This window comes from Phycodurus eques, chromosome 21 (genome assembly GCF_024500275.1).
Source record: "Phycodurus eques isolate BA_2022a chromosome 21, UOR_Pequ_1.1, whole genome shotgun sequence".
In the NCBI taxonomy this organism is placed as follows: domain Eukaryota; kingdom Metazoa; phylum Chordata; class Actinopteri; order Syngnathiformes; family Syngnathidae; genus Phycodurus; species Phycodurus eques.
The window spans coordinates 829,926-857,696 of NC_084545.1; the positions used below are offsets into that span (position 1 = coordinate 829,926).

The 27,771-nt window shown below is 46.1% G+C and overlaps 1 protein-coding gene across 1 annotated transcript in view; it reads left to right on the plus strand.

The window, feature by feature from the left end:
• Positions 1-959: 959 nt before the first annotated feature.
• Positions 960-27,771, plus strand: part of cnksr2a (connector enhancer of kinase suppressor of Ras 2a) — a 39,552-nt gene continuing 12,740 nt past the window's right edge. Inside the window, 15 exon segments of the mRNA XM_061666851.1 lie at positions 960-1,057; positions 7,042-7,205; positions 8,559-8,761; positions 11,941-12,028; positions 12,516-12,557; positions 13,545-13,664; positions 13,818-13,841; positions 13,843-13,878; positions 14,158-14,226; positions 14,855-15,001; positions 16,087-16,199; positions 20,081-20,229; positions 20,366-20,455; positions 22,021-22,250; positions 24,337-24,388. Of these exon segments, the coding sequence (XP_061522835.1) occupies positions 994-1,057; positions 7,042-7,205; positions 8,559-8,761; positions 11,941-12,028; positions 12,516-12,557; positions 13,545-13,664; positions 13,818-13,841; positions 13,843-13,878; positions 14,158-14,226; positions 14,855-15,001; positions 16,087-16,199; positions 20,081-20,229; positions 20,366-20,455; positions 22,021-22,250; positions 24,337-24,388 (1,591 nt within the window). The 5' untranslated portion in view covers positions 960-993.

The following is a 27,771-nucleotide window of genomic DNA, read 5'->3' on the forward strand; positions in this document are numbered from 1 at the left end:
GAGGAGCTTCATTAAACCAAAGTTTTTTTTCTGCCATCTTGTGGCATTTATAGGTAATTAGAAATGTTTTCAAGTGGGCATCAATTGCTTTTTTTTTTCTCTTGGCAGCAGGGGTTCACTGTATCGATCCTTGGCACCAAGATGCCAAGTGAGTGGGGGGATGTCGGTTAATCGCGGGTTAGGGCTTGGTTACTACGTACATTGCACTGCATATGCGCTGTCAGACTTAATTGCTATTATCATTCATGAATCATTATGCGCAAGCATAAAATAGGTCTTGAAAAATACCTTGATGGAGGACCCCGATGGTGAAAGTGGGCGGGGGGAGTTGAGCCACTGAAGCAACTCTCCTCTGCATCCCGGAGGGAGGGAATGGAGGAAGAGGAGGAGGTCAGCTGAGGATTCATTCTGTTTCCCACACAAACCAGCTGAAGGAAAAAAAAGTGGTGGTTCCCTGCCTCACACACACACACACACACACAGATTAAGAACCTCTGGAGGATGACATCTTCTCTCCATCCTATCTGCACCATGGTGCGTAGCCTCATAGTCATAATGTACGTGCGTGTGGAACCACCCACGGGGCGCGTGCACAGCTTAATCAGAGAGAAAGAGTGAGTGAGAGAGAGAGCGAGAGAACGCCTGTGTGTGTGATTTATCAGTCCCACACTTGCATGGTAAGGGAGGGCGCGCACACACCTCCATACACGCCTCATCTGACAGTCTCCCGTTGCCGGGAGCCGAGCAGACGTGCGGGCACGCAGACTCAAGTGAGAGGCGAGCGAGCTCAGGAATGTACCGGAGCATCGCCGGCACCCCGCTGAGCTAACGGGAGCGGGGGTGAGCTGGAGGAGGGTGGGGTGGACGGGAATTACCTGGAGGAGGGAGGGGATTGTGGGCTGGGGGGGGGGGGGGGGGGTCCTTCATTTCTCTTTTTATTTTTGGGGGTGGGGGTGGGGGGGGGAAGCAGGGTGAAGGCACAAAGTTTACCCGATGGCGCTGGTGATGGAGCCGGTCAGCAAGTGGACGGCGAGCCAGGTGGTGGTCTGGATGAAAGGTGGGTGCATGGGAAATAACCTTTTACATCAGTACTGTTCATTGATATAACAACTCTCCACTGCGTGTGTGTGTGTGAGATAAATACTTCATGGACAAGTCATGTTATGCATATTATATACAGCTCTGGATAGGAAAAAGCACTGGACCTTTTCTGGTATTTTGACCATTTGTTATTTCCTGCAAATAAAGACTCTGCAATGACAATATTTGTATTTGTCAATAGTTTATAGGGTTAGAAAAATAAAAAACAAAACAAACACTCATGTTACTCAAACATATATGAACGACAAAATCAGAGAAACAGAATTTCTCAGCTACCCCCACCCACCCAGAGTGTGCAATCGACATGAATCAATATCACATTATTATTATTGTCCATTGTTATACAGTGCCTATCAATTTGTTCAAAGGTGACTAAGCACATTTACATTTACTTTATGTCTTTAATTGATCTCGAGTTTCAATGTGAAATTGAACGATTAGATGCATACATGATGGATATCAACAGATGTTTCATGCACTGTACGTATTGGATGAACGCTATTATATAATTAATTCATCAATGTTACTAAATATCACTGCCAGTAATATTATACTTCTCACTTGGCACTCATTGTTCAAATACTGCCGTTGCAAAATTCGACTATACACCAACAGGTAACAACGCTATCGATCTATCTATCTATCTGATGGTGGTGGGGTCATGATGCCAGCAGTGATTGACAGCAGGAGAAGGCTTGACTTTTTTTTTTTTTTTTTTTTTTCTCCTAGTGTCTTTCCTGAGAGAACAAAGCTGTCTTGACTCACATTTCACAGCAGATGACAGATTGCAGCCGTGCATAATTCAGCCGTCCGCACCCGCAGGCATGCCAACGCCGCAAAACTCAATCTTCACCTTTCATAAAGTGTACCTGTTGCAGCAGACAGGAAAGAACAATGTATGTTAGATTTGTTGGAGAGCTACCTGGACATAACATCACATGCTGTCTATTGCGGGTCTATAAAAGAAATCAATAATATATGTTCAATTAGTTGACAGTGTTAACCCTTAGTAGGTCTTGTTGGATTTTACTTCTTTTAACCCATTCTTTTTGATTTTTTTTTAAACCCTTCAACTTCAAGTTTGTTTGCATAATGTTGCAAAATGTTTATATATTCTCAACATCCTACTATAGTGTACTACCTTTTTTCTTCTTCTTGGATTGAGATTAGCAGTCTTTCTCCAGCCATCGGAGGGGGTGCCCACTTCTTAAATTGAAATGTAATTCTTCTGGATGTTCAGCAGAGGGCAGCGCCACTTCCAAAAATGAAAATCGTGCAACTCATTTTCTACATTGAAGTGGAGTAAGCCATGAAACGCGTCTTTCAGAAACTATATTACACAAAATTGTTCCCTTGCCCAAAAATGGATTAATGGTGTAATGATCGAAAAGGTAAAAAAAAAAAAATATATATATATTTTTTTAAATTCAAGGGTGGAGGATTACCCAAATTGTATGATTCAATCCAGCAAATAACAAGGAATTTAAAAAATGTAGATGACAAAACTTTTGTTGACAAAGGAGAATAAAGTCATATTTTTCCAAAATAAAATTGTGAAAAAGATAGGACTGTATTATTGTTATTTGTAGAAAGCTAAATAGGGAGGAGTCATTGGTTTATTATGTTTGTTTCATTACTGCAGGTATGCACTTTTTAAAAAGGATACCACATAGTCTACTGCAAATTATTTTGCAGACCCCCAAGCTATGGCTTTGCAGAGCCCAGTGGACCCCAGTTTGGAAAAAAAAAAAAAAAAAAAAGACTAATGGTGTTGAATATTGATGGTTTATTGTATAAAAATCAGGTCACGAATGGCTCATTCAGTGACGCGCGAGCAGAAATCGTGACCGAGATTGCCACATTTTCCGCGAGGTTACCGGTTGGTCATGTGCATATGGTGTGTGTTTATTTGTGTGTGCGTGCTTATTTGTGTGTGTGTGTGTGTGTGCCTGGCATGTGGGCGGATGGCGAGTTGTTGGTCTTGGAGCGTCTGTGCTCAACAGCTGACAAGACCAATGGCTGCCCACCCGCCCCGAACACAACACAACAGAAGGCCACCGGCGCGCGGATGTTTGCACACACAAAGCGCGCAACAACACGCGTGTGCCCGGCCTTCATGTGGTATTTGATCCATGTTGGGCCCCTCGGGTGTGTCTGGCAACACTGGGAAACATGATACCATATGTGTGTGCGTGCGTGTTAATGTGCAACATATGCTACAGGCGTCGCGGGGGCCAAAGGGTCCGCATTGTTGATTTGGCGACAGCGCCCACATTACAGCTGCATTGGGAGGGGTTGGAAATGCTCACAAAATAAACCAAGCAGCGAACCATCGCACATTTGCAGTTCGGCATTCCCAAATTTCAATTTTTGTGGGGGGAACCTATCCGCTGTTGTTTGCTGAAAAAAAAAAAAATCACTTCTCGGTTTTTGTCAGGCCAAAGCCATGTCTAATATAAAAATGTTGCTTTGGTACCATCTTGTGGCCAATGAAGTATGTTAAAGTGAGGGGAGGAGCTTCATTTTGTCAGGACATAGCCTTGTCTAATTAGAAAAATCACAACCTTTGTTGATGTGTGCCTTTAAGGGGCGTGGCTGAGTGAGTGATGTCAGGAGCTGGATTAAGTCCTGTTGCCGGTCACCACGCGCTTCATTTAGTGTCAGCGTCTGGGGTATATTTATATTTATAATATATATTTATATATATTTTATTATTTATTTATGTAAAACTTCCTGCTATCACATCCTACTGCCCTCCCAACACATGACAGCAAAACCAGAATAAGCAGGCCCAGATCGGTTGTTGTCCACCTCTTAAACATTCAAGGAGTCACTGCAGGATCCAGTGTGTGTGTGTGTGTGTGTGTGTGTGTGTGTGTGTGTGTGTGTGGGAGTTTGGCTCGCCTGCTCTTGTGAAAAGTGTGCATCTGTGGGAGTCGAGTGCGTGAGTCAGCTATGAATCATGCATTTTTCGGCGGCACTCAAGCACATGCGTGCATGCACAAATAATATTTTCCATCCATCCATTTTCTTTACCGCTTCTCCTCACAAGGGCCCCGGGCTGCTGGAGCCTGTCGCAGGTATCTTCGGGCGGGAGGCGGGGTACAACCTGAACCGGTCGACAGCCAATCGCAGGGCACATAGAAACAAACAACCATTCGCACTCACATTCACACCTATGGGCAATTTAGAGTCCACAATCAACCTACCACGCATGTTTTTGGGATGTTGGAGGAAACCGGAGAGCCCGGAGAAAACCCACTCAGGCACGGGGGGAACATGCAAACTGCACACAGGCGGGGCCGGGATTTGAACCCCGGACCCTTCAACTGTGAGGCAGATGTGCTAACCAGTCGTCCACCGTGCCGGCCAAATCATATTTTCTGTAGCAAAATAAAGTTGTATATGTTGAACCCCCCGCAATATCTTTTGGGTTATTACAGCACAGCTTTTGAGAGGCAGAGACGTATTGTTTTATGCTCTGCTTCTCTGTGTTGTTGGAAGGTTTAGCATTACCCTAATATTTATGCTAATTTCTGTCAGCCTGTCTGTGGTGTTTTGCATTATTTTTTTTAGCATTCCTTAGCCTTTATTTATTTACCCCCTTTGTGTTTGTTGTGAACTTCTTTGTCTATCGTGTTATTTCTTTCTTGCTTTGTACAGCCATTATAACTGACAATTTACGACTAAATTGTACTGAGAGCCGACTTGGGCCCCAATGTGAACGGACAAGAATGGGCAAAAATGAACCTCGCCTTGTGCATCTGAGGTTGATTTCCTCCACTAAACTCCCCTGAGCACTCATTGACAGTAACCTTTGAATGAACACAATTCTGGCTACGACATAGAAGTAAATCTCTACGGGAACCTTTTGTGTGATTGCCGTGCTGCCATTGTATATTTATGTGCGTTCCACTCCGAACGTGGGCATGTGTGCACTCAGCGACGCCGCTCACAATTTGCTTCATCGGTATTCAGGGGCATTCGCGCCGTCGCAATAACCGACGTCGATTACGAGGCCGACTTTGGCCGCGGAGTGCATCTTCGCTCCCCTACTATGCCTTCTGCTTGTGAGCCTCTTTCAGCAGCAGAGTAACACTCTGTGCCCGTGAGAGCCAACATTGTTTTAATCGGCTTCACGTCTACTGGGAGGCGCTATTAACACTCAATAAAACACTCGCTGGGAGTGCATTAAAAATAGCAGCGAAGGTGGCTGGAAAAAAAAAAAAAAAAACACGAGCTACTTTGCTGAACCCTTACCTCCTGTACGGGTCAAATTTGACCTGGTTTGGACAATTACAGCAATCAAAATCCAGTAGTGCCTTGAGAAACGTCTTTAATGACCAAGATCTTAATGCAAAACACTCAAATCATCTTTCCCCATTGAAATGAATGCAGGGTTGATGCAAATTAAATCTGCAGTTTCAGCACCCCCCCAAAAATACAACATTTTTTAACATTTGTTTTAAACAATGAACTCTAAACAGTGAAAGTGTCATGGTCTGTGTTTTGGTTTGGGTTGTGTTTAGTTTTGTCCCATGTTTTCCTGTGTTCCATGTTTGTCGTGTGCTCATTAAGTTGTTGTGTCCACCTGTTCTCGTCTACTTTGTGTCGACCAATCGGCTCTCTCCAGCCACTGGTGTCTTGTCCAGGTGTTCCTCGTCGTCTCGTCAATCTGTTCGTATTTAGTTCCCTGGTTTCTTTCAGTTCTTGTCGGTTCGTTGTCGTTGTCACATGTCTTTGCCATGTCATAGTCGCCAGTTGTCTTTATCGTTGCGGTATGTCATTGTCAGGTGTCATTTTCCCTTTCTGTTCCACGTCTTACTCACAGGTCATAGTTTGTTTCCAGTTTTAGGTATTCGAGTGTTTCTTTGTTACTTTGATTTGATTGGTATCTGTTGTGGGACTTTTATTATTTTGAGACTCCCGCACTCCTGCAATTGGAGTCCACCATGTTCTCGCCTTGCGTTACTCTCCCTCGCCCTAACCACGTACGTGACAGAAAGAATATCATACTTAGGTTATTTTCTTATCTGTCAAATGTCCATAAGGGTGTGTGTGTTACTGTTTGTGTGATATGGTGTGCGTGTGTGTCTGTGTGTGTAAGCGCGTTTGCAATTTAACAGCAGCTTTATGAATTTTCTTCCCCGCTCTTTCCTTCCTTGTCTTTGCATCTGGCTTGGAGGGGTTCTGACAGATGAGTGTGTTATGGAGCTCGGGCTTGGAGCAGCAGGGGAAATCAATGCTTGCTCCTTCACAGAAAGAGTGCGTGCATGCATGCGTGTGTGTTTATGGGCGTGTATGTGCGTACTTGCCGTCCACCGGGCGTGTTTGCTCCGAGGTCAGGGGCTGGATACATTCATTGTTTTGGCAGCGCAGCACAGCAGCTCGGTCAGCAAAGCGTCTCCGCACAACTGCACGCACGCACACGCGCACAATTTGAGAGCGAGGGAGCCTCACAATAGGTCACATAAGAAAACATTTCATTTTCAAGATGTTTGTGAGTGGTACAACAAACTGCAGCTTGACCTTTGTTGTTTTCCGTGAGGCTAAACAAATGTACAGTCGTGCCTTGACTTAAGAGTGCCCCAATTAAAGTTTTTTTCCAACTTTTCCAGTTTTTCTTTTTTTATTTTTTTTGGTTTGGTTTGTGTGTGTTGCGAGCCAAACTTTTACTGACAGATAACTCGTATGAAGTAGGGGGGTGGGGGGGGGGGGACAAAATTGTTGAACAAGACGACTAGCCAAACAGACAAATATAAAATGAAAACACTTGCAGAGAGCATGGAGCAGACACGCACACTAACAGCATTGTAAATGGCCGATCAGAACTGGAGTCAGAGCTCATGATGTCCCTCACTAGTTCAGTCCCTACTAAAAGGCCAAGAAACGAACACTGTACTGTACTTAACTCTGTGTGTGTGCGCGTGTGTGTTGCAGGCTTGGACGACTGCCTGCAGCAGTACGTGTGTGTGTTTGAGCGCGGCGGCGTGTGCGGCGAGAGGCTGCTGCGAATCAGCCACGCCGAGCTGGAGGACCTGGGTGTGTCCCGCATCGGACACCAGGAGCTCATACTGGAGGCCGTCGACCTGCTCTGCGCACTGGTAATGTGTCTGATGCCCGGCTCGGAAAGCCTTTGGCTCAAGGCACACATTTGTTTTTTTTAAAACGGACCTTTGTAGGTCCAAAAAAAAAAGAGAGAGAAAAGAAAAAATTAGTGTGTATAATATGTTAACAAAATTATTTTCATAAAATAATTGATTTTCCTTTTTACAATTCATTTTATTACAATTAATGTATCAATTACTCACTCTCTCTTTCAGCTTAAACAGACATTTAATCAAATAAGTACAGAAAATAAAATGTTATGTAAAATTGTTCATTTGATTAATGTTTTTTATTTAGATAATTTACAATAAATCTAGCGGCACGGTTAGCACATCTGCCTCACAGTTCTGAGGACCGGGGTTCAAATCCCGGCCCCGCCTGTGTGGAGTTTGCATGTTCTCCCCGTGCCTGCGTGGCTTTTCTCTGGGTACTGGGTACTCCCACATCCCAAAAACATGCATGGTAGGTTAATTGAAGACTCTAAATTGCCCGTAGGTGTGAATGGGAGTGTAGGTGGTTGTTTGTTTCTATGTGCCCTGCGATTGGGTGGCGACCGGTTCAGGGGGTACCCCGCCTCCCGCCCGAAGATGGCTTGGATAGGCTCCAGCAGCCCGCGGACCCTTGTGAGGAGAAGTGGAACGGAAGATGAATGAACAATAAATCTATTGTAAATAATTATAATCTATCTAACCAATTACTTAATGAGATAAATGAATAGAAAATAATACAAAAGGAAAGAAGACATTTTAATGAAACCATTTTCAGGAAACTCGCTATGAGGCAGAGGAGGACAGAGCCAAACACCGGCCAGAACGCACACACGAGAACTGGCCCACTATTACACATACACGCATGCAAACACACACACACACACACGCGCGCACACACACACACACACACACACACACACACACACTTGTCGGCGAGATAATGCCAACTCTTACGTGTACACTTGCCGGCAAGACGACAGCACACTTGCTGGAAATATCAGGCCTGCCCTTACACGTGCACTCACAACCCACTGTTAAGCATACACTTGCTGGCGAGATGTTGGTCGTCATGGCAACAGAAGCTGGACTTGTCATTGACCCAGCAGTATATGGACAGGGAAGAAGGCTGGCTCCTTTGCCTAAAAACAGCTAATTTCAGAAAGCTCTTTTTTTTTTTTTTTTTTTTTTTTTTTTTTTTTATAAAATCCTCGGGGTATTTTGATTAAATTAAGACACTTTGGAACCGTTTTATTGTGATAGAAAAATGCATAATGTCTGCTGTAAAATATAGCGTCTAATAACCATCACTGGACAGTTATACCATAAATAAAACGGTGGCTATCTTTGTGCATTAAACAGAATTCCGGCCTGGAGACGGAGAGCGTCAGAACTCTGGCCCACAAGCTGGGTGCCTCGGCCAAAAACCTGCAGAACTTCATTTCGGGTCGGCGTCGCAGCAGCCAATCAGAGAGCAGGACGTCACGGCGGCTCCCCAACGACCTGCTTACCTCCGTGGTCGACCTCATCACTGCTGCCAAGAGCCTGCTAGCGTGGCTCGACAGGTGAGAGTCAGACCGACCTCAGACACCTGTTATACTTTTTACTAATACTTGAAGGATACAGTGAACCCCCATTTATAGCAGTGGATACCAACTCACAATATATATTAGGCCTCCCACACACTTTTTAAAGTACTCCTTAGTAGTATAGTGATAATTCACAGTGGAAGGATAGTACATAGTACATGCTGCTGCCTTTCCCACAGACTGTACAGGTTCAATTCCTGGTCAGTGCCCCACTGCCAGTCACAAGTACGGATAAAAATATGTGGGCTGTCTCAGGAAGAGTACCCAGTGAAAAACACAAAACAAAAAAAAAGCTTTGCCCCCCCCAAAAAAAAAAAAAAAAACAATCATAAGAGGCAGAGAGCGTTCTCGCGTCAAGCTGTTTATTTCTCACCGTCAGTTGGAAATTACTTTCAGAAGAGAATTAAACACTGTATACTTAAGCTAACTTTTGTTAAGAAAATTCCGCTAGCTTAAGGCTATAACATATAAGGCGAAAAAGCCATAGTTGGGCTAATGGGAATTAGCATCAATGGTACGGTCATTATAAACCTTCAAACAACTGCTACTTTGGGACACATGGAGCAGCAACACATTCATACAAACTATTACTGGAGCTAAATAGGGGACCTTCTCTGCCTCTTTTTCTTGCATTTTATTACGCTGCATATCGGCCGCACCACTCTAAAGTCAGACTTGCCTGCAGTAAAAACCCATTAAAAAAAAAAAACGAAAAAACAGATCCCTTGACAATCGAGCAGCACTTACAAAACGGCAAACTCACTATATCGTGGAGTGGAGTTTTTGCCTTTCCCAGTGTGCGTCCAATCAGAGTCACCCTGATACTGTCACTGCAAATCACGCTCTTGCTCAGCAACATGAGGTTAAGATTGATTTAATGCCACCATCTCTTCCTCGTCCTCACTGTCACTTTATTTAATCTTGACTCCACACAACAACAGACACACAAACCAAAGGTCTCCAAATGCCAGACGCCCACTTGTGTCCTCGGGGCCCGACACACACACACACACACACACAACACAAATGGACCGCTCACAGAGAAACACCCACATACTAACACACACACACACACACACACACCCACATCTGCCTGCACTGACACACACTTATGCAAGTGCACAGGCGGCCGCCCACGTGACAAAGATGCAAGTGTAAAACGGCAGCAGGGGGATTGAGAAAAGCGGCTCGCAGCTCTCGATTACCGACACGACTTTAATGTTGCTGCACAGCAGACGCTTTCATACGGCACCAAGGCCTCCGTATCGGTTTGCGAAAGTGGAAGTCAGACAATCAATGAAGGAAGGCAAAAGCTTACTTGACACCTTACTGTATGTGGGCAGGCTCCTCTCCCAGTTAATCATTTCCAGGCTTGTGCGTCATGCCGTCGTCCGGTTGACACACTGTGCACGAGGCAAAAAAAATGGTTGTTGCATCTGTCAGGGAGTGAAAGGAAAAAAAAAAAAAAAAAAAATCACAGTTCATCAATTCTCTCTTTATGTGCACATTAGCGCGCACCTGCCTATGAATTATTAACGGGACGTCACAGTGCGTGGGAGGATTTTCGCTGCTTTTTTACGGGCCGACTCGCTGACGGTCGTCACCGTTAATGCGATTTCAATGGTGCAATACCTCATGTGTTCAAATTGAATTAACTTAGGCGTACAAGCCCCTTCTCGTAAATAAAGCTAGTGAGAATGTGGACTATTGCCATAGCAACCAGACCTGATAGACACCTAACCCATTCATGTAAAATACCCTTACTGGGATCTTAATCTAATGGGATCCAAGGGGACATGCGCTAGCAAGACAAGTGCTGTGTTTTTTTGTTTTTGTTTTTTTTATTTGGGCCTGAATACCAGTCAGTGCAAAATAATCTCTGTGTATATAATGATTATTTCACGAAGGAATCTATTTTTGGGGGGGTGGGGGTGGGGGGGGGTCTCAACATGCCCCAAAACTGAGTTTTGGTGATCCGACGGTTAGCCGACAGGCTGTGTAGCCTTCGGTTCTGAGTGTATATATAGCACGCAACCTCAATAGCGATGACCCACATGGCACACGAGCCGCAGACTTGCCGAATGTGTGAGGGACGGCGGTCCAATGGGAAATTCTGGGTCTCCAGAGCAGTGAAGTGTGTCTCTGCCATTGTTTGAGTGTTTTTATTGTTTCTAACGATGTCACTGTTTGTTTTATTGGTTTTAATTGTTGTTTTAATGTACCACTGCAGTCAGTAGCACACTTTAACTTCTTGAATGTGCTAATTCAAGTGGAGGACACACTGTGACTATGGGCCTTTTTTATTTCATTTTTTGCTGTTTACGGAAACTGCTGGCGTCTAAATCCAGGAGGGAGACGACAAGCAGACAGCGTGCGGCCGATAATTTGTTGCGTTTCAAAGAACAGGACGACCCATTGATCTGCGTCCACCCAGAACTGCGCGTGAGCTTCATTGTTCATCGCGCACCTGAGACTCGTCTCGGAATAGAAATTGGCCTGGAAGGAGCCAATCGGCATTCTCAGATAGCTAGCTGTGGTGATAAAATAACACACATACATTTGGGACAAGCATTGGCGTCGAGTTGATGCCGATTTTTACATGCATTAAATGTCTAAACAGGGGCTCCTTAATTTACGACGGCGTTATGTTCCTACTGTGGTGACTTAGTCAGTGGTGCTCAAGCTTTTTACATTGAGTAGCACCAAGCAGTATTATTGTGAGCCACAGTAACGTTATGTACAGTTTGAACAATGCATTGAACATTTTTGTCACGAATAAATGTTTGAAAAATAAAGGCTTCTAAAAGGCACAAGCAAATGTATTGTACCTTAAAGTTAAATACAACTGAACTGAGGGGGTGGTCTGCACTCTTTTGAGCTTCATGCAAGGTATTAAAAATGTGGATCTTTCTCAGGTACCGAGATATAGTAACCAAAATAGTGCTAATGCTTTCAATGCTCAAAGCTGAGCTATCTTGCGATCTTGAAATGTTAACCACTTTGATACTGGCTACTTTAGACTGTGGGGGTGTACCTAATCAGGTGTCTCGTGAGTGTATGTTGTGCACGTTTTGTCGCGCCCTTTTCTCGTCCCCGTGTGCACATGATCAAACGCAGCGGGAACATTTTGAAGAGCGTTATCTGCTTCTCTGCAGGTCTCCTTTCGCTGCGGTGGCAGACTACTCGGTAACCCGAAATAATGTCATCCAGCTCTGCCTGGAGCTCACCACCATTGTGCAGCAGGTTGGTGAAATCGTTCGTGTGTGTGTGTGTGTGTGTGTGCTGTCAGCTTTTATAGTGTGTTGCTGTTGTGTTTATCAGCCTTTTCTCCCTCACGGGTTGAAAGACGACGAAGTGGTAATGCTGATGGCAGACTTTGCTTATACAAGCTTGGTGAACAAAAAAAACTTGACCTCTGACCCCGCGTGTAAGGGCAGTTGTTTGAGCCAGGTCCACACAAGAGCTTAACTCACAGTTAAATGACAACAACAAATGCATTTGGACAAACTGCTTTTGCTGTTTGTGTGCTTGCAGTGTGTCTTTGGGGATTGATGTGCTTATGAATAAAAGACAAACCTGTCCGTTAGTGCGTTTGCGTGGGACTGTTTTTATTTGCCAGCGCGCAGGTGAAGGGTTCACTAAGGCAAGGCGCAGACGGCATATGCTGGTGTGTTGTCGTCGTGTGGACGCGCGCCACGTTCACATTCTTGAACATTTGTGTGCCCTACAGGACTGTACGGTGTTTGAGACGGAGAATAAAATCTTGCATGTGGTGAGTCTGCCATTCTTGGCCAGCTGTGGCTTGTTTGCTCCAGCTTCACATTTAAGTAAACCCAGAAAATAGAAAAAGTTTTGAAAAGAGAAATCTGCTGATTTAGTGACATGGAAAGATGCCTTTTCTTTCATTTGAAGTGATAAATGCATGTATTTTGCAAAGAAAGAAGATGTGAAAATTGAATATACCTTTCGAGGGTTCGTGCATATCTTCAAGCACTTTCGATATTCATTGGTTTGGTTTCGATAAGAAAATAATACCCACAATTGTAATTTGCTAGATTCATTTAATATTTGTCTAACAAAATGAGACTGCTTGACATGAACAGTTTAAATAATGCCAAAGCATACTCGTTATTAAATCCATATTTAAAATGTCTTTAATGTCAGTTTCATTGTTTTGAGTGCATACTCATTATTATTTCCTTATTTTACTTTGTCACAACACATTTAAAGAGGAACTATGCTGTAAAAAACATTATTCATAAGAGCAGAGGCAGTCAACGAAAGATTAAAAGGGTAACACATTCATGTACATTAAGCACACTTCGCCCTTGGGAAAAAAAAAAGTGATTTAGTCATTGCTGCGAGATACTGTGCATTTTATGATTTCAAGCACTTTATCCAGAATTAAAGCAAAACAAAATTGGAACATTAAGATCCAAGCGTTTTCAAGGCTGTCCGGGCCTTGTATGAATGAACGACATATTGAATCGTCCGGGTTTAAAAGTAGATACAAGATGAAGATTAGGATTGTACATGTAAACACCACAAGAGTCAAACAAAAGTATGCTAGCTTAATGCTAATATATCATATGAAACACCATAAACATGCTAATGGGAATGAGCATCGATGTTATGGCCATTATAACACTTAACGCTAAACAACTGCTACTTTAACAAACAGAACAGCAACACATCCAGATGTTCATGATAACTCCATAACGGGCTAAAGTCTTCTGACCTGTCATTTTGTACGCTTCAGTGCAAGACTCTGTCCGGGGTGTGCGAGCACATCGTGTGCGTGTCGTCGGATCCGCTGGTGTCTCAGTCGACCCACCTGGAGCTGGTCCACCTCACCAACGTCAAAGCCTCCGACGGCCTGGTAACCGTGACAGTTTCTGATGCAGCAATTCAACAAAAAACAATTCGAATGAATTGTTTGCTATACCAGAACAACACAATGTGCTCTATCAATCGGTCGGTCGAAGTGAGCATTATTATCATGAGAAGTCCAAATGGTTGACTCTTTCATCAGGGAATGTACATCAAGTCGACCTACTGACGGTCTTCATGTGATCACGGGGACGACGGAGGGGGTGAGAATCTCTCTGATGCATCAATAAAACAGATAACATCGAACAGCCAATAAATGAATCGAGCAATGTGTGTCTGTGGCCGCGCGCCAGACGTTGAGGGATCTAGTAACCCGTTTCCAAGAATATCGCCGAGCTGACGTCATATTAGGCAGCATAGCGGTGACATCGGAGTGCATGAGTGCCGTTAACGTTCTCGCTCGTGCCAAGCGACGATCCATACTCTCGCCGGTGTCGACTCACACGTTTTTGTCTTTTCTGCGGCTCCTTGCGGGCTTGTAGTCTCCGGCCGACCGCTGTAAGAAGATCCACGCGGGAGATGAAGTCATTCAAGTCAATCACCAGACTGTGGTGAGGTTTTGTGCAACGCACGCACACGTTTGTGTCTGGGGTTGGTGTGGGGAGTCGATGTAAAAAAAAAAAAAAAAAAAAAGTTCAAAAGAATTCGAGAAGCTCATTGTGGGTCTTTACAATGTGGAGAGATGTACACTGAAGAGCCAAAAGGAACCGGGATCCAATACAAAAGCGCTTTCCAAATGGGTGGCTTCAAATAAGAATGACTCGCCTTTGGAGATTATCTGCTTGCATTTTGATTCGCGGTGCCTCAATGTTAATATTTTAACAGTAATGTTGACAAAGTTGAAGAAAATAAAATAACAGTGCATATTTATATGAAAAAAAACCCCAAAATAATTACCCCGAAGAAACAACATAGCATTTAAAGGAGCCTACAAAGGACTGAATTGGGACATGAGGAATAAAGATTAACTGTAAACAAAACATTATTGACTTTGCAAAGGCAGAATTTTTTTTTATTGGATTTCATTCGATCGTGCAGCCAGTGATTATCTAGTCAAACGGAGGGTAGATTATATAAGTAAGTTCTATAGATAGTCTCTCCACCTCCAATCATCAAGCATCACGACTCGCAATTCCGCCTCACGCAAAGCCGCCCCGTGTCTCTCCGCGCCTTCCGCAGGTGGGCTGGCAGCTCCGCAACCTGGTGGGCTCTCTGCGGGCCGACAAGGGCGTGGTGTCCCTGACGCTGAAGAAGCGCCCGCAGAGCACGCTCAGCTCGGCCCCGGCACTGCTCAAGAACATGCGCTGGAAGCCGCTGGCCCTGCAGGTAGGACGCACGCGCGTTCTCTACCTTTTATAGACTTTATTAAAACGGCGCGTTGGCCCACTTTGGTACCGCAGGGGCCTGCACGCGCCTCAGCCAATGTGTGTAATTAGGTCAGAGCGCTGGCTTTGTTTGCCGAATGATTCACACCAGAGGGAATGAGGAGGCCGATGCGCAACCGTCCATTGACATTCCCACTGTTGTCGTGAATTAGCACATGTAAATTCCTAATTAACTCGGATTACACACGCTAACGCAATACCGCTCTCTGTTAGCCGGCTGGTTTTAGTATCCCATCCAAGTATTTCCCAATCCTGAAAAACCAAACAACTAGAACGTAAAAGTTAGGAGCTTGGTCATGGAACAAATTCAACTTGCAAAGTTAAGGAACCACGGTACAGAGTTCCCCCGCTATACTGCGGTTCAGCATTCACGCCCACCGCAATACCGTAGATTTTTTTGTGGAACGTTCCAAGGCACTTTTCAGCCGCCGATTGAAAGCCAGGAGTACAGTAAAACGAACACTATGAGCACAACCACGTAGGAGCTGCTGTTGGCCATCGCGCACACCCAGACACTCAGATGCAGACTCGCCGAAATCACACGTGACGCCACTTTACCAGCCCCTGCTGCGTAAAGGCATTTTTTTTTTATGTGTTCAAATACATTTACAATGAGTTTAAAGCGTGCTTTAATGTGTTTAAATCATGTGGGAGGGGTAAAACTATTTTACTTTTTCAACTCCTTCGAAAGCATATTTATCTTAAATTCATGACTTTGTCCTTGACTACTTGTGGGTTGATTTACACCTTGCCCAACATTGTTTACGTGGCGTTTACAGCAATCTGCAAATCCACCCCATTAAACTGCAGAGCGCCATGTTTTCACTACCCACAAAGGTGATGGCGAGAAACCAGGAATTACGAGCCTGAATAAAACGGTACAGGTTAAGTTAGAATATCAAAATCCAGCCAATTGTGCACCCACAAATGAAAGTTCGAACCCTTGCATCAGAGGTCCTTCAAACATCGTTTTCAGCACTGTGTGATCTTTTTCCAAATATTAACTTTTCGTTTTCCTTTTTCCAGCCAACCAGAAGCCCGGGCAGCAGCTCGGCCACACCATCGGGCACCCCCACCAAGACCTCCGCCCTCCAGGACCTTTACATTCCACCTCCACCCATGGAGCCATACACGCCCAGGTCTGTTAAGGAATAATATTTTGGGTACTGTTTGTTGTTATGCATCATCTTTTAACAGACAATTGCTGTATTGTTTTTTCTCTGACACTTTAAGAGTTCCTAGGTGTCCTAATATAACGTCACTGACATTATTTTATCAGAATACACGAAGGATAAACGAAGTACTTACAACTATTTACAACATCCACTCGATTAATCCTCATCACCCAGGAGTGGCGCTGGATTGATTTAGATTTTTTATAAAGGAAAGCAAGGGGGGATAGAAAAAAAAAAAAAAAGCTTTTGTCATCGTTTTCGGTTCAGGTCAGCAGTTGACGTTGATTTTCACCTATCGCAGCTGGGTCTGGAACGCAACTCCCACAATGAACAAACAAACGATGAGCTGGCGCCTACCAGTGTGGTCGCCTCGGTAACGCGCACTCTAGTATTGTCTTTGTTTTTGTGTTTTTCGTCCGTCTTTGGAGACCTTACACGACTCACTTACACAAGGGGAGACCTGCTAACCATCAAGGAGGCCACTCCGGACTTTCTGTCACCAACTTTCGAAAGTCCGCTCAGTTTTTGCCCCGAGTTACTCACCGGAGCGGCGTCCGCGGTTTTCGGCGCACGGAGGCGGAAGCGGCGCCACAGAGGGAAACGAGCCGGCATTCAGGTGAAACTCCGCAAGAAAGGACACAGATTGGCGTTCCCGTCGATCCACCTCGCGAATGTACGCTCCCTACCCAACAAAATGGACGAGCTTCATCTTCTGTTAAAGACTAGTAAAGACTTCGGACGTTCCGCGGCCATGTGCTTCACGGAGACCTGGCTTTGCGACGCCGTACCCGATGGCGCCGTCACGCTTCCCGGCTTCAACATACATCGAGCGGACCGCGACATGGAATCATCGGGGAAAACGAAGGGCGGCGGGATATGCCTCCATATCAACGAAAAATGTTGTACGGACGTCACGGTGCTCGGCACACACTGCAGCCCGCATTTGGAGTCGCTGTTTTTGAACTGTAAACCATTCTACTCGCCACGTGAGTTTGCATCGTTCATACTGGCTGGAGTCTATATTACGCCTCACGCTAACACGAACGCCGCATTGCTAACGCTCGCCGAACAAGTCAACGAAATTGGAAAAAAAACCACCCGGACTCACCCCTCATTATTCTCGGGGACTTTAACAAAGCTAAACTCAACCACGAACTCCCTAAATACAAGCAGCACATTGACTGTCCTACCAGGGAAAATAATACTTTAGACCACTGCTACACTACGGTAAAAAACGCATACCGTGCTATACCTCGTGCAGCCCTGGGCTCGTCTGATCACTGCTTAATTCACTTAGTACCGACGTACAGGCAAGAACTTAAATGTGCGAAGCCTACAGTGAAAACAGTCAAAAAGTGGACCAATGAAGCCAAGATGGAACTTCAAAGCTGTTTAGACTGCACAGACTGGAGTGTCTTTGAAAATTCAGCCGGCAGCCTGGATGAATATACGGACACTGTCACATCCTATATCAGTTTCTGTGAAGAGGTTTGTGTACCAACAAAATCATTTCGGACATTCAACAACAACAAGCCGTGGTTCACTGCTAAACTTAAGCAGCTCCGCCAAGCTAAGGAGGACGCATATCAGAGCGGGGACAGGGTCCTGTATAATCGAGCTAGAAACCAGCTGACTAAAGAAATTAATATTGCAAAGAGGATCTATGCAGCAAAGTTGGAAAAACAGTTTAGCGCGAACGACCCTAAATCAGTCTGGCATGCATTCCAATCGCTGACTAATTCCAAGCGACGATCCCCCCAAGCTGAGAACAATAGCACACTAGCCAACGACTTGAATACCTTCTACTGCAGATTTGAAAAGGACAGTTTCACACCACACACCCACCCGGCCGCACCCGCGACCACAACCGCACCTCTGACTTCTGCGTTAACCATCCATGAACAGGATGTGAGACGCATCTTCAAACAACAGAAGATTAACAAAGCGGCAGGCCCGGAGCATGTGTCCGCATCCTGCCTCAAAGTCTGCGCGGACCAGCTCGCTCCAGTCTTCACTCAGATCTTCAACAGATCTTTGGAAATATGCAAAGTTCCATTCTGTTTCAAACGCTCCACCATCGTTCCAGTCCCCAAGAAACCTGCAATCTCGGGTCTGAATGACTACAGGCCTGTCGCTTTGACATCTGTGGTCATGAAGTCCTTTGAACGTCTCGTGCTGGACCACCTCAAGAATGTCACAGGTCCCCTGCTGGACCCCCTGCAGTTTGCCTACAAAGCGAACAGGTCTGCGGATGATGCAGTCAACATGGGACTGCACTTCATCCTAGAACACCTCGACAGTGCAGGGACCTACGCGAGGATCCTGTTCGTGGACTTCAGCTCAGCGTTCAACACCATCATCCCTGAACTCCTTTCAACCAAGCTTCTCCAGCTCAGCGTCCCATCTGCCAGTGGATTTACAGCTTTCTGACGGGCAGGTCAGGCTGGGGGAGGCCACCTCATCCACACGCAGCATCAGCACTGGGGCGCCCCAAGGTTGCGTCCTCTCTCCGCTGCTCTTCTCTCTCTACACGAACGACTGCACCTCAGCGAACCCGACTGTCAAGCTCCTGAAGTTTGCAGATGACACCACTATCATCGGCCTCATCGAGGACGGTGACGAGTCTGCATATCGACAGGAAGCGGAGCGGCCAGAGCTGCGGTGCGGCCGACAAAACCTGGAGCTGAACACGCTCAAGACTGTAGAGATGATCGTGGACTTCAGGAGGCATCCTTCGCCACAGCTGCCCCTCACGTTGTCCAGCTGCCTTGTGTCAACCGTCGAGACCTTCAAGTTCCTGGGAATTACAATCTCTCAGGACCTGAAGTGGGCGACCAACATCAACTTCGTCCTCAAAAAGGCCCAGCAGAGGATGTACTTCCTGCGGCTTCTGAGAAAGCACGGCCTGCCACCGGAGCTGCTGAGACAGTTCTACACAGCGGTCATCGAATCGGTCCTGTGTTCTTCCATCACAGTCTGGTTTGGTGCTGCGACAAAAAAGGACAAACTCCGACTGCAACGGACAATCAAAACTGCTGAAAGGATTGTCGGTACCCCCCTACCCACCCTTGAGGACTTGCACGCTGCCAGAACTAAGACAAGGGCGTGCAAAATCCTCTCGGACTGTCTGCACCCCGGTCACCGGCTCTTCCAGCTACTTCCCTCAGGTCGGCGCTACCGATCAACGCGAACTAGAACTAGTAGACATTCCAACAGCTTCTTCCCTCTTGCGATCAACTTCTTAAACACCTAACCTGTCATTCCATTACAACAAGCTGGCAATCTTTTGACTTGAGTTCGTTGTCACATTTCTGTGGGGCCAATTATGTATGACTCGTGCACTCACTGTAGTTGTCTCGCCATGCTGCACTATTTGCATATACTGGCCACTCATGCCAGAGTAGCATCTGCTCCATTTGCAAACTGATTGAGGAGTATCTGTAACATTTGCACAACCAACATTGTCCCAGATGATCGCACTACTCGTCGCTTTATACCGCATACACTCCTTGAAGTCTCAGCGCCCTTTGCACAATGGTCATTGCACCGGACTATTGCAATATTAGTCATTCGAACTGCTCTAAGTGCTAGAGGACTCTGCATCTTTTTGCACAATTGTTTTTTGTCAATGTCTTTATGTCTCCAAAGTGTTCTGTAAATTGACTGTCTGTTGTACTAGAGCGGCTCCAACTACCGGAGACAAATTCCTTGTGTGTTTTGGACATACTTGGCAAATAAAGATGATTCTGATTCTGATGAACGGGGGGGATAAATCTATTTGCAAACTGGAATAGTAAATTATCCATAATGTTTCCTTTCACGCTCTTTTTGCACTGTTGCTGCAGAGACGAGACAGTCACCTTTCCCGGAGACGAGGCATCTCGCGGCCACGGCGGCGTGACCAAGAGATCAGATTCGCCGAACTCGTTCCTGGATCAAGAATCCCGGCGGCGAGAAGAGGACGAGCCAGTTTACTGCACCACGCCAACATATGGTAAGCACTTATGAGTAGTATTGGATCAGGGCAACGAGTTCGTTCTCATTTGTCTGAATCGAGCCACTCGACAAAAACAATCACGAGGCTGAGAACGCAGGATGAGGCTCTCACTGTGAATGGCGGCTGCTTGCAGGCAGGCTCAGGCCCATCTCCATGCCTGTGGAGTGCAACTGGGGGGGCGACTACGAAGACCCCGCCAAGCTTCACCGTGAAAGCCGCAGAGGTGAGTCAGTGTTGGCTCACCTCGTCACGAGGCCTACAAAGGTTCTCGTCCCTCTGTTTTACAGAAAAAAGTTCAAGAAAAAAAAAAAGAAGTGAATTCAGTGGTTTGTTTCTAAATATGTTACACATATTTGACGGTAACTGCTGAAAACATTCAAAGACTGATGGCAGTATTGAATTTTAGAGAGAGAGTGCAATTTCAGTTTTCCAGATTTTTACTCCATGTCACTACTGTTCCTGTCCCCAAACCCCCCCCCGACTTTCAGTATATGATCCGAAGATCTCAATCAATCATGATTTGAACCACAGTTGACATTCACTCTCTAAATCTACGTCTTTTTACATCACGGAAGTTGAAAAAAGCTTATTTTGACAAAGGAAGGAGTAGAACGTACAGATATCCGTTTTCAAATGTGTAAAAGCACAAAGTTGTCAGAAAAACACATTCTCAAGTAAATCAAAGATACCTGAAAAATCTACTTAAGTACAGTAACTAAGTATTTGTACTTTGTTCCTTTCCATCACTGGAGATCTGCGCACGTCTATGTTCTCTAATTCTCTCTGTGATTAGCATAAGCCACAATATGGAAAGAGGGCAAGAGGTGGCTGGCACAAAGGCCCCCCCCCCCAAAAAAAAAAAAAAATCAAAGACAAGCTGCCTGGCTGCATGGGATAAAAATATAATTCATACAAAGAGATAGAGGGATGAGAACAGGATGAGAAGAACTGTCAAGAGAGAAAAAGAGAAAATTCTTCCTGGCCTCCACCTGAATCAGTCACACAGTTGCCATGGCGACGCTGACAGCAGCTCTTGTCGCTTCTCTTGGCTGTCCGCTCGCTGCCTAGCAACCAGGCCACCGCGGGGAGGGACGAGTGGTATCACAGAGGTAGCGAAACCCCAACATCCTCGCCAGTGGCACCTTGGATGAGAACACACACACGCACACACATACACTAGCTCCTTGTCATCTGTCGTTTCACACAGTACTGTATTTAACCCCTATATACCATTTATTTATACACATCTACATCACATTATACACACAATATCACACACACACACACACACAAAAAAGATGATTCTGATTCAGATTTTCCATGCACAATTATTATGTTCCAGTTTAAGAATGTCCTCATAATAATTGACGATATCAAATTATGAACAGAGCTTTTAAAAAACATGAATAAATGGGTGGTTAATCCTTACATCCACCTAAAGCACTTCAACAACTTTAATTTTGAATATAGAAAACTGTAACAGCACAGTGAAATTGTGGTTTGCACGTCTGTCTCACAATTCCGAGGTTTGCGGTTCAAATCTTGGCTCAGACCTTCCTGTGTGGATTTTTCTCTGGGTCCACAATCATGCATGCTAACTTTATTGAAGACTCCAAATTGTCTACAGGTGTAAATGCTCGTCCGTACGTGCTGTGATTGACCTCTCACCTAAAGTCACCTGGGACAGGCTGGATCCAGCCCCCCCAGAAAATATACGGCTGGATGAATCAACGTCCCTGATGAGCCTTAATATGCGGGCCTTCCCCTAATTTGTTGTTGGCTCCGCAGAGACGTCGTTGATGCGTTACGTGGGCCTGACGGGCGGCGGCGGCGGCGGAGCGGAAGAGCGGGCCGTCTCCGACGACTACACCTCCCACACGGCACGCCCGGGCAAGCGGACCAACGAAACGGCCAAACGCACTAAAAGGCGGAGCCACCACAGCCAGAGCCCATCCCACTACATCCTCCAAGCCAATCATAGAGAGTCGCCACCCAGGGACCCCGCCTCCATTTACCACGTAAGATGCTTTTGAGTTTATATGATGATGTGAACTGAAATGAAACGACTAGATCTGTCACATAATAAAAATAATAGACATTTGCATTTTCTTCTGTGGAACCTATCCTTAGCTTTTTACTGAAAATGTTTGGTGAAAATTTCTATTATGTTCTCGGATGCCACAAAATGGTGCCAAAGCCCTGGCTAATAGTAAAGTAGTAATTGGTGTCAAGGAACTATGTTGAATTGATGCATCTCAACGAAGAGACTAACATCTTTGTATGTCAAGGAGGAGCTACGTTTAGCCTGGGTTGTTAGTAGAAGTTACAAGAGTCTTAGCTGCATGTACATGTACATTTTTTTTAAATCCTTTATTTTTAGGGGTAATGTTGTAAGTTTGCAATCATATTAAAGTGTTTTTGGGGGTCATCGTTATATCATTCTAAAAGTGTGGTACACATACCACTAGCAGTACGCAGGCTCCCTCTAGTGGTAGGCGAAGAATCACTGAATTCAATGTTCAAACTGCCTAATTATACTGTGGCTTAAGCTTTTTTTTTTTTAAATAAAATAAAATGTTTATAAACACGACTATTTCAATGTTGGTTATTATGCTGGTACTTGGAGGGCTAAGCCGTTTTTAAATTGGTGCTTGTTTTAAAAAAAGAAATGTAAGAACTACTGGTTTAAACTATTCATGTGGGTGTTTATAAACCTTTTTAGGGGCTGTCAATTACTTTGAGTAATTGGAGTTTACTGTATCTAATTATCACAAAGTGAAAAACGTAATGAAGTCGCTAATAGGAAAGGAGTATTTGGAGTCCTCGTAGTTGCAGTGCATTTTTAAAGCATGAATCCCATGCATGCTCTTCCCAGGCAGAGCAGCATGTGACCTGAGTTAATGCTGAGCAGTGATCTCCGCTCGGCCGACGGTGATCTTATACGTCTTGACGGCGTCTCCTTGAAATGTCTTTTTGCGTGCGCGGCTGCTGCGATGGCAGATGGTGTGCCGGTGGACGTGGGCGGGCCCTTGTCATGAGCCCTGGCAAGCGGCGGGCTGCGAATGGCTAAGCTCCAGGCTCAGATATTTGCACCGCGGTGACGTCGGCGCTATTCTGTTCACTTTCTTAGATCTCAGGGCAGACTCACACTTGGGCCTGTCAAACCATGTCGGATTTGGCTTTGTATTCTGTTTAGTTCTGATGTGTAAGGTGGCAGTTATGACAAATAACTAGCGAGAGGAGTCCATCCATCCATTTCCTGTACCGCTTTATCCTCACAAGGGTCGCGCGCATGCTGGAGCCTACCCCAGCTATCTTCGGGCGAGAGGCGGGGTACACCCCGAACTGGTCGCCAGCCAATCGCAGGGCACATATAAACAAACAACCCTTTGCGCACACATACACACCTACGGGCAATTTAGAGTCTTCAATCACCCTACCATGCATGTTTTTGGGATGTGGGAGGAAACCGGAGTGCCCGGAGAGAACCCAGGCAACATGTAAACTCCACACAGACGAGGCCGGGATTTGAACCCCGGTCCTCAGAACTCTGAGGCCGACATGCTAAGCAGTCGACCACCGTGCTGCACGAGAGGAGTCATTGCGTTAATTATACGATGGTACATTTTGCCTATCCATGACAGAGCGTGGACTCTTTTGACATACTCGTCGTTCTGTTTACTTCTATTCACATCTACACGTTCGAAATAAAACGATTCAATCAATCAATGAATTACTGTCATGTGATCAATCCTCACAAGTTATCCATGACAGCCATCACCTTGCATACAGTAACAGAAAGTGGACTGAACTCGAGTCCATATCAGAGCACTCACACTAAGCAAACGAACTGGACTTTAGGTGTCAAATAGGTTCAAGCTGCGTCAAACACTGCATGCCCTTTTCCTGTCCTTTTCCTTAATCTATGTCTAGAAGTGTGCTCAGATCCATCACGAATTCTCCTCCTGTCTCTCCTATGCGCCGCAACATTTACTCCACAAGATGCTTTGCAGCCAAAAATGTCACTGAGATAATCGACACCCTGACAGCTTGCTTTGCCTGCTCACTCGCTCTCTTCTTCTTCTTTTTCTTCTTCTTCGGCAGACGTATCAACAGCCCTCCTCGCTGCAGTCAAAGACCCGCAAGAAGAATAAAGGTAAGCCGGGAAGGGCCTTGTTGGCTTTTTCTCTTCAGTGAAGCCCGAGAGAAGAGACAGCTTTTACAGTTTATTTGGGCATTAATTATAAGGAGTCTAGTGAAATATCGAGCAGACTATGCGGCGTCTGTGCAGATCTTTGTTGATGTTAACGCAGCCCGAGCTAAATGAACAACCCTGCCTGCGAGTTAATGTTTCACAGCAGATGCCTGCATCGCGATGAATGTTAAAATGAAGTTAAAATCCACAAATCTTCATAGCCTTTAAACAGACAACAGATGTAAACGTGTAAATGAAAGGCAATAAATTGATGGGGAAATATTGCAGATTTAACTACACTTTTATACCATGAGCGAGAGTGGTCAGTACCACAATAATAAACATACTACATCAGTGCTTCCTTACCTTTAAACACCCAAGGCTCATATTTTACACTAGAACAATCTCATGGTACACCACCAAACCAAATATATAATTATTATGTTGTAAGAATGACGACATGAGGAACACAGGTTAATTGTACTTTCTGCCATCTACTGGAAGAGCATTTAATTGTTCTGATGTCACGATAAGTCGCTGACATAGATAGAAAAACAAATACGCATAATTTGTCGTGAATGCATGGACCAATTAAGAGAAATTGATGAACCAGTGGTGGGGAATCACTGTTTGAATAAATCTGTGATTGTGTCGATGAAAACTGCATTCTGGGCAAAGGCAGAATTGTTTATATAAGGCTTGTATCGGTTCTATAGATCTTGAACTCTTATTAGCAGGTAATCGCAATGTAGGTCCTTGAAAATGGTCAATGTAGGATTGTAGGGTAGAACAGTGCTGTGTTTAACCTTCTGTGGGTGGCCTGCCTAATTAACCCATCTCCTCATACCAACACGATGCATGATACAAAGCATCCATTAACAATATACAGAATAGTATTACATGACATTCGCCACGCACGTCATGCTGCAATAATTAATGACCTTCAACATTCATAACACAATTTGTCTGAAAAACATACGAATTTCAGCAAAAGCAATAGCATAAACCACGAACAGACAAAATAAATATGTATGATACCCACCACAAGTGACAATTAATTACAGACGCCATCTTTCTTTCTTTGACTCGTGTTGAGATTATCTGCGAGTTCTTTCGTTTTGCAATGCAAATTCGCACACATTCACATTTTAATACACAACAGTTCAGTTCCTTGAAAAGAGGTTGGCAAGGTATGCACGACCAAGAAATATATGTTTTTCCTTTCTCGGCTCCTTGAGCCGTCACCTTATCGTGGTGGAGGGGTTTGTGTGTCCCAATGATCCTAGGAGCTAAGTTGTCTGGGGCTTTATGCCCCTGGCGGGGTCACCCATGGCAAACAGGTCCGAGGTGAGGGACCAGACAAAGCACAGCTCCAAAAACCCCTATGACGAGTACAATAAATGGATTCAGGTTTCCCTTGCCCGGACGCGGGTCACCGGGGCCCCCCTCTGAAGCCAGGCCCGGCGGTGGGGCTCGAAGGTGAGCGCCTGGTGGCCGGGCCTACACCCATGGGGCCCGGCCGGGCACAGCCCAAAAGGGTAACGTGGGTCCCCCTTCCCATGGGCTCACCACCTGTGGGAGGGGCCACAGGGGTCGGGTGCAGTGCGAGCTGGGTGGTGGCCGAAGGCGGGGACCTTGGCGATCCGACAGAAGCTGGCTCTAGAGACGTGGAATGTCACCTCTCTGGCAGGGAAGGAACCCTAGCTGGTGTGTGAGGTCGAGAAATTCCGACTAGATATAGTCGGACTCGCCTCCACGCACAGCTTGGGCTCTGGTACCAGTCCTCTCGAGAGGGATTGGACTCTCTTCCACTCTGGAGTTGCCCACAGTGAGAGGCGCCGAGCAGGTGTGGGTTTACTTATTGCTCCCCGGCTCGGTGCCTGTACGTTGGGGTTCTCCCCGGTGGACGAGAGGGAAGCCTCCATCCGCCTTCGGGTGGGGGGATGGGTCCTGACTGTTGTTTTTGCCTTTGCACCAAACAGCAGTTCAGAGTACCCACCCTTTTTGGAGTCCTTGGAGGGGGTGCTGGAGAGCGCTCCCGCTGGGGACTCCATCGTTCTGCTGGGGGACTTCAATGCTCACGTGGGCAATGACAGTGTGACCTGGAAGGGCGTGATTGGGAGGAACGCCGCCCCCCCCCCCCCCCCCCCCCCCCCCCGATCAGAACCAGAGCGGTATTCTGTTATTCGACTTCTGTGCTCATCACGGATTGTCCATAACGAACACCATGTTCAAGCATAAGGGTGTCCACACGTGCACTTGGCACCAGGACACCCTAGGTCGCAGTTCGATGATCGACTTTGTGGTCATGTCATCGGACTTGCGGCCGCATGTCTTGGACACTCGGGTAGAGGGGCGGAGCTGTCAACTGATCACCACCTGTTGGTGAGTTGGCTCCGATGGTGGGGGAAGATGCCGGTCCGACGTGGCAGGCCCAAACGTATTGTGAGGGTCTGCTGGGAACGTCTGGCGGAATCCCCTGTCAGAAGGAGTTTCAACTCCCACCTCGGACAGAACTTTGTTCATGTTCCGGGGAAGGCGGGGGATATCGAGTCCGAGTGGACCATGTTCCGCGCCTCCATTGCTGAGGCGGCTGACCGGAGCTGTGGCCGTAAGGTGGTTGGTGCCTGTCGTGGCGGCAATCCCCGAACCCGCTGGTGGATACCAACGGTGAGGGATGCCGTCAAGCTGAAGAAGGAGTCCTATCGGGCCTTTTTGGCATGTGGGACTCCTGAGGCAGCTGATGGGTACCAGCTGGCCAAGCGGAATGCAGCTTTGGTGGTCGCTGAAGCAGAAACTCTGGCATGGGAGGAGTTCGGTGAGGCCATGGAGAAAGACTTCCGGACGGCTTCGAGGAAATTCTGGTCCACCATCCGGCGTCTCAGGAGGGGGAAGCAGTGCACCATCCACACTGTGTATAGTGTGGATGGGGCGCTGCTGACCTCGACTCGGGACGTTGTGAGCCGGTGGGGAGAATACTTCGAAGACCTCCTCAATTCCACCGACACGCCTTCCCATGAGGGAGCAGAGTCTGGGTTCTCTGAGGCGCGCTCTCCTATCTCTGGGGTTGAGGTCACCGAGGTGATTAAAAAGCTCCTCGGTGGCAATACCCTGGGGGTGGAAGAGCCTCAAGGCTCTGGATGTTGTAGGGCTGTCCTGGTTGACTCGCCTCCTTAACATTGCGTGGACATCGGGGACAGTGCCTCTGGATTGGCAGACTGGGGTGGTGGTCCCCCTTTATAAGGGGGACCGAAGGGTGTGTTCCAACTACAGGGGGATCACACTCCTCAGCCTCCCTGGTAAGGTCTATTGAGGGGTGCTGGAGAGGAGGGTCCGTCGGGAAG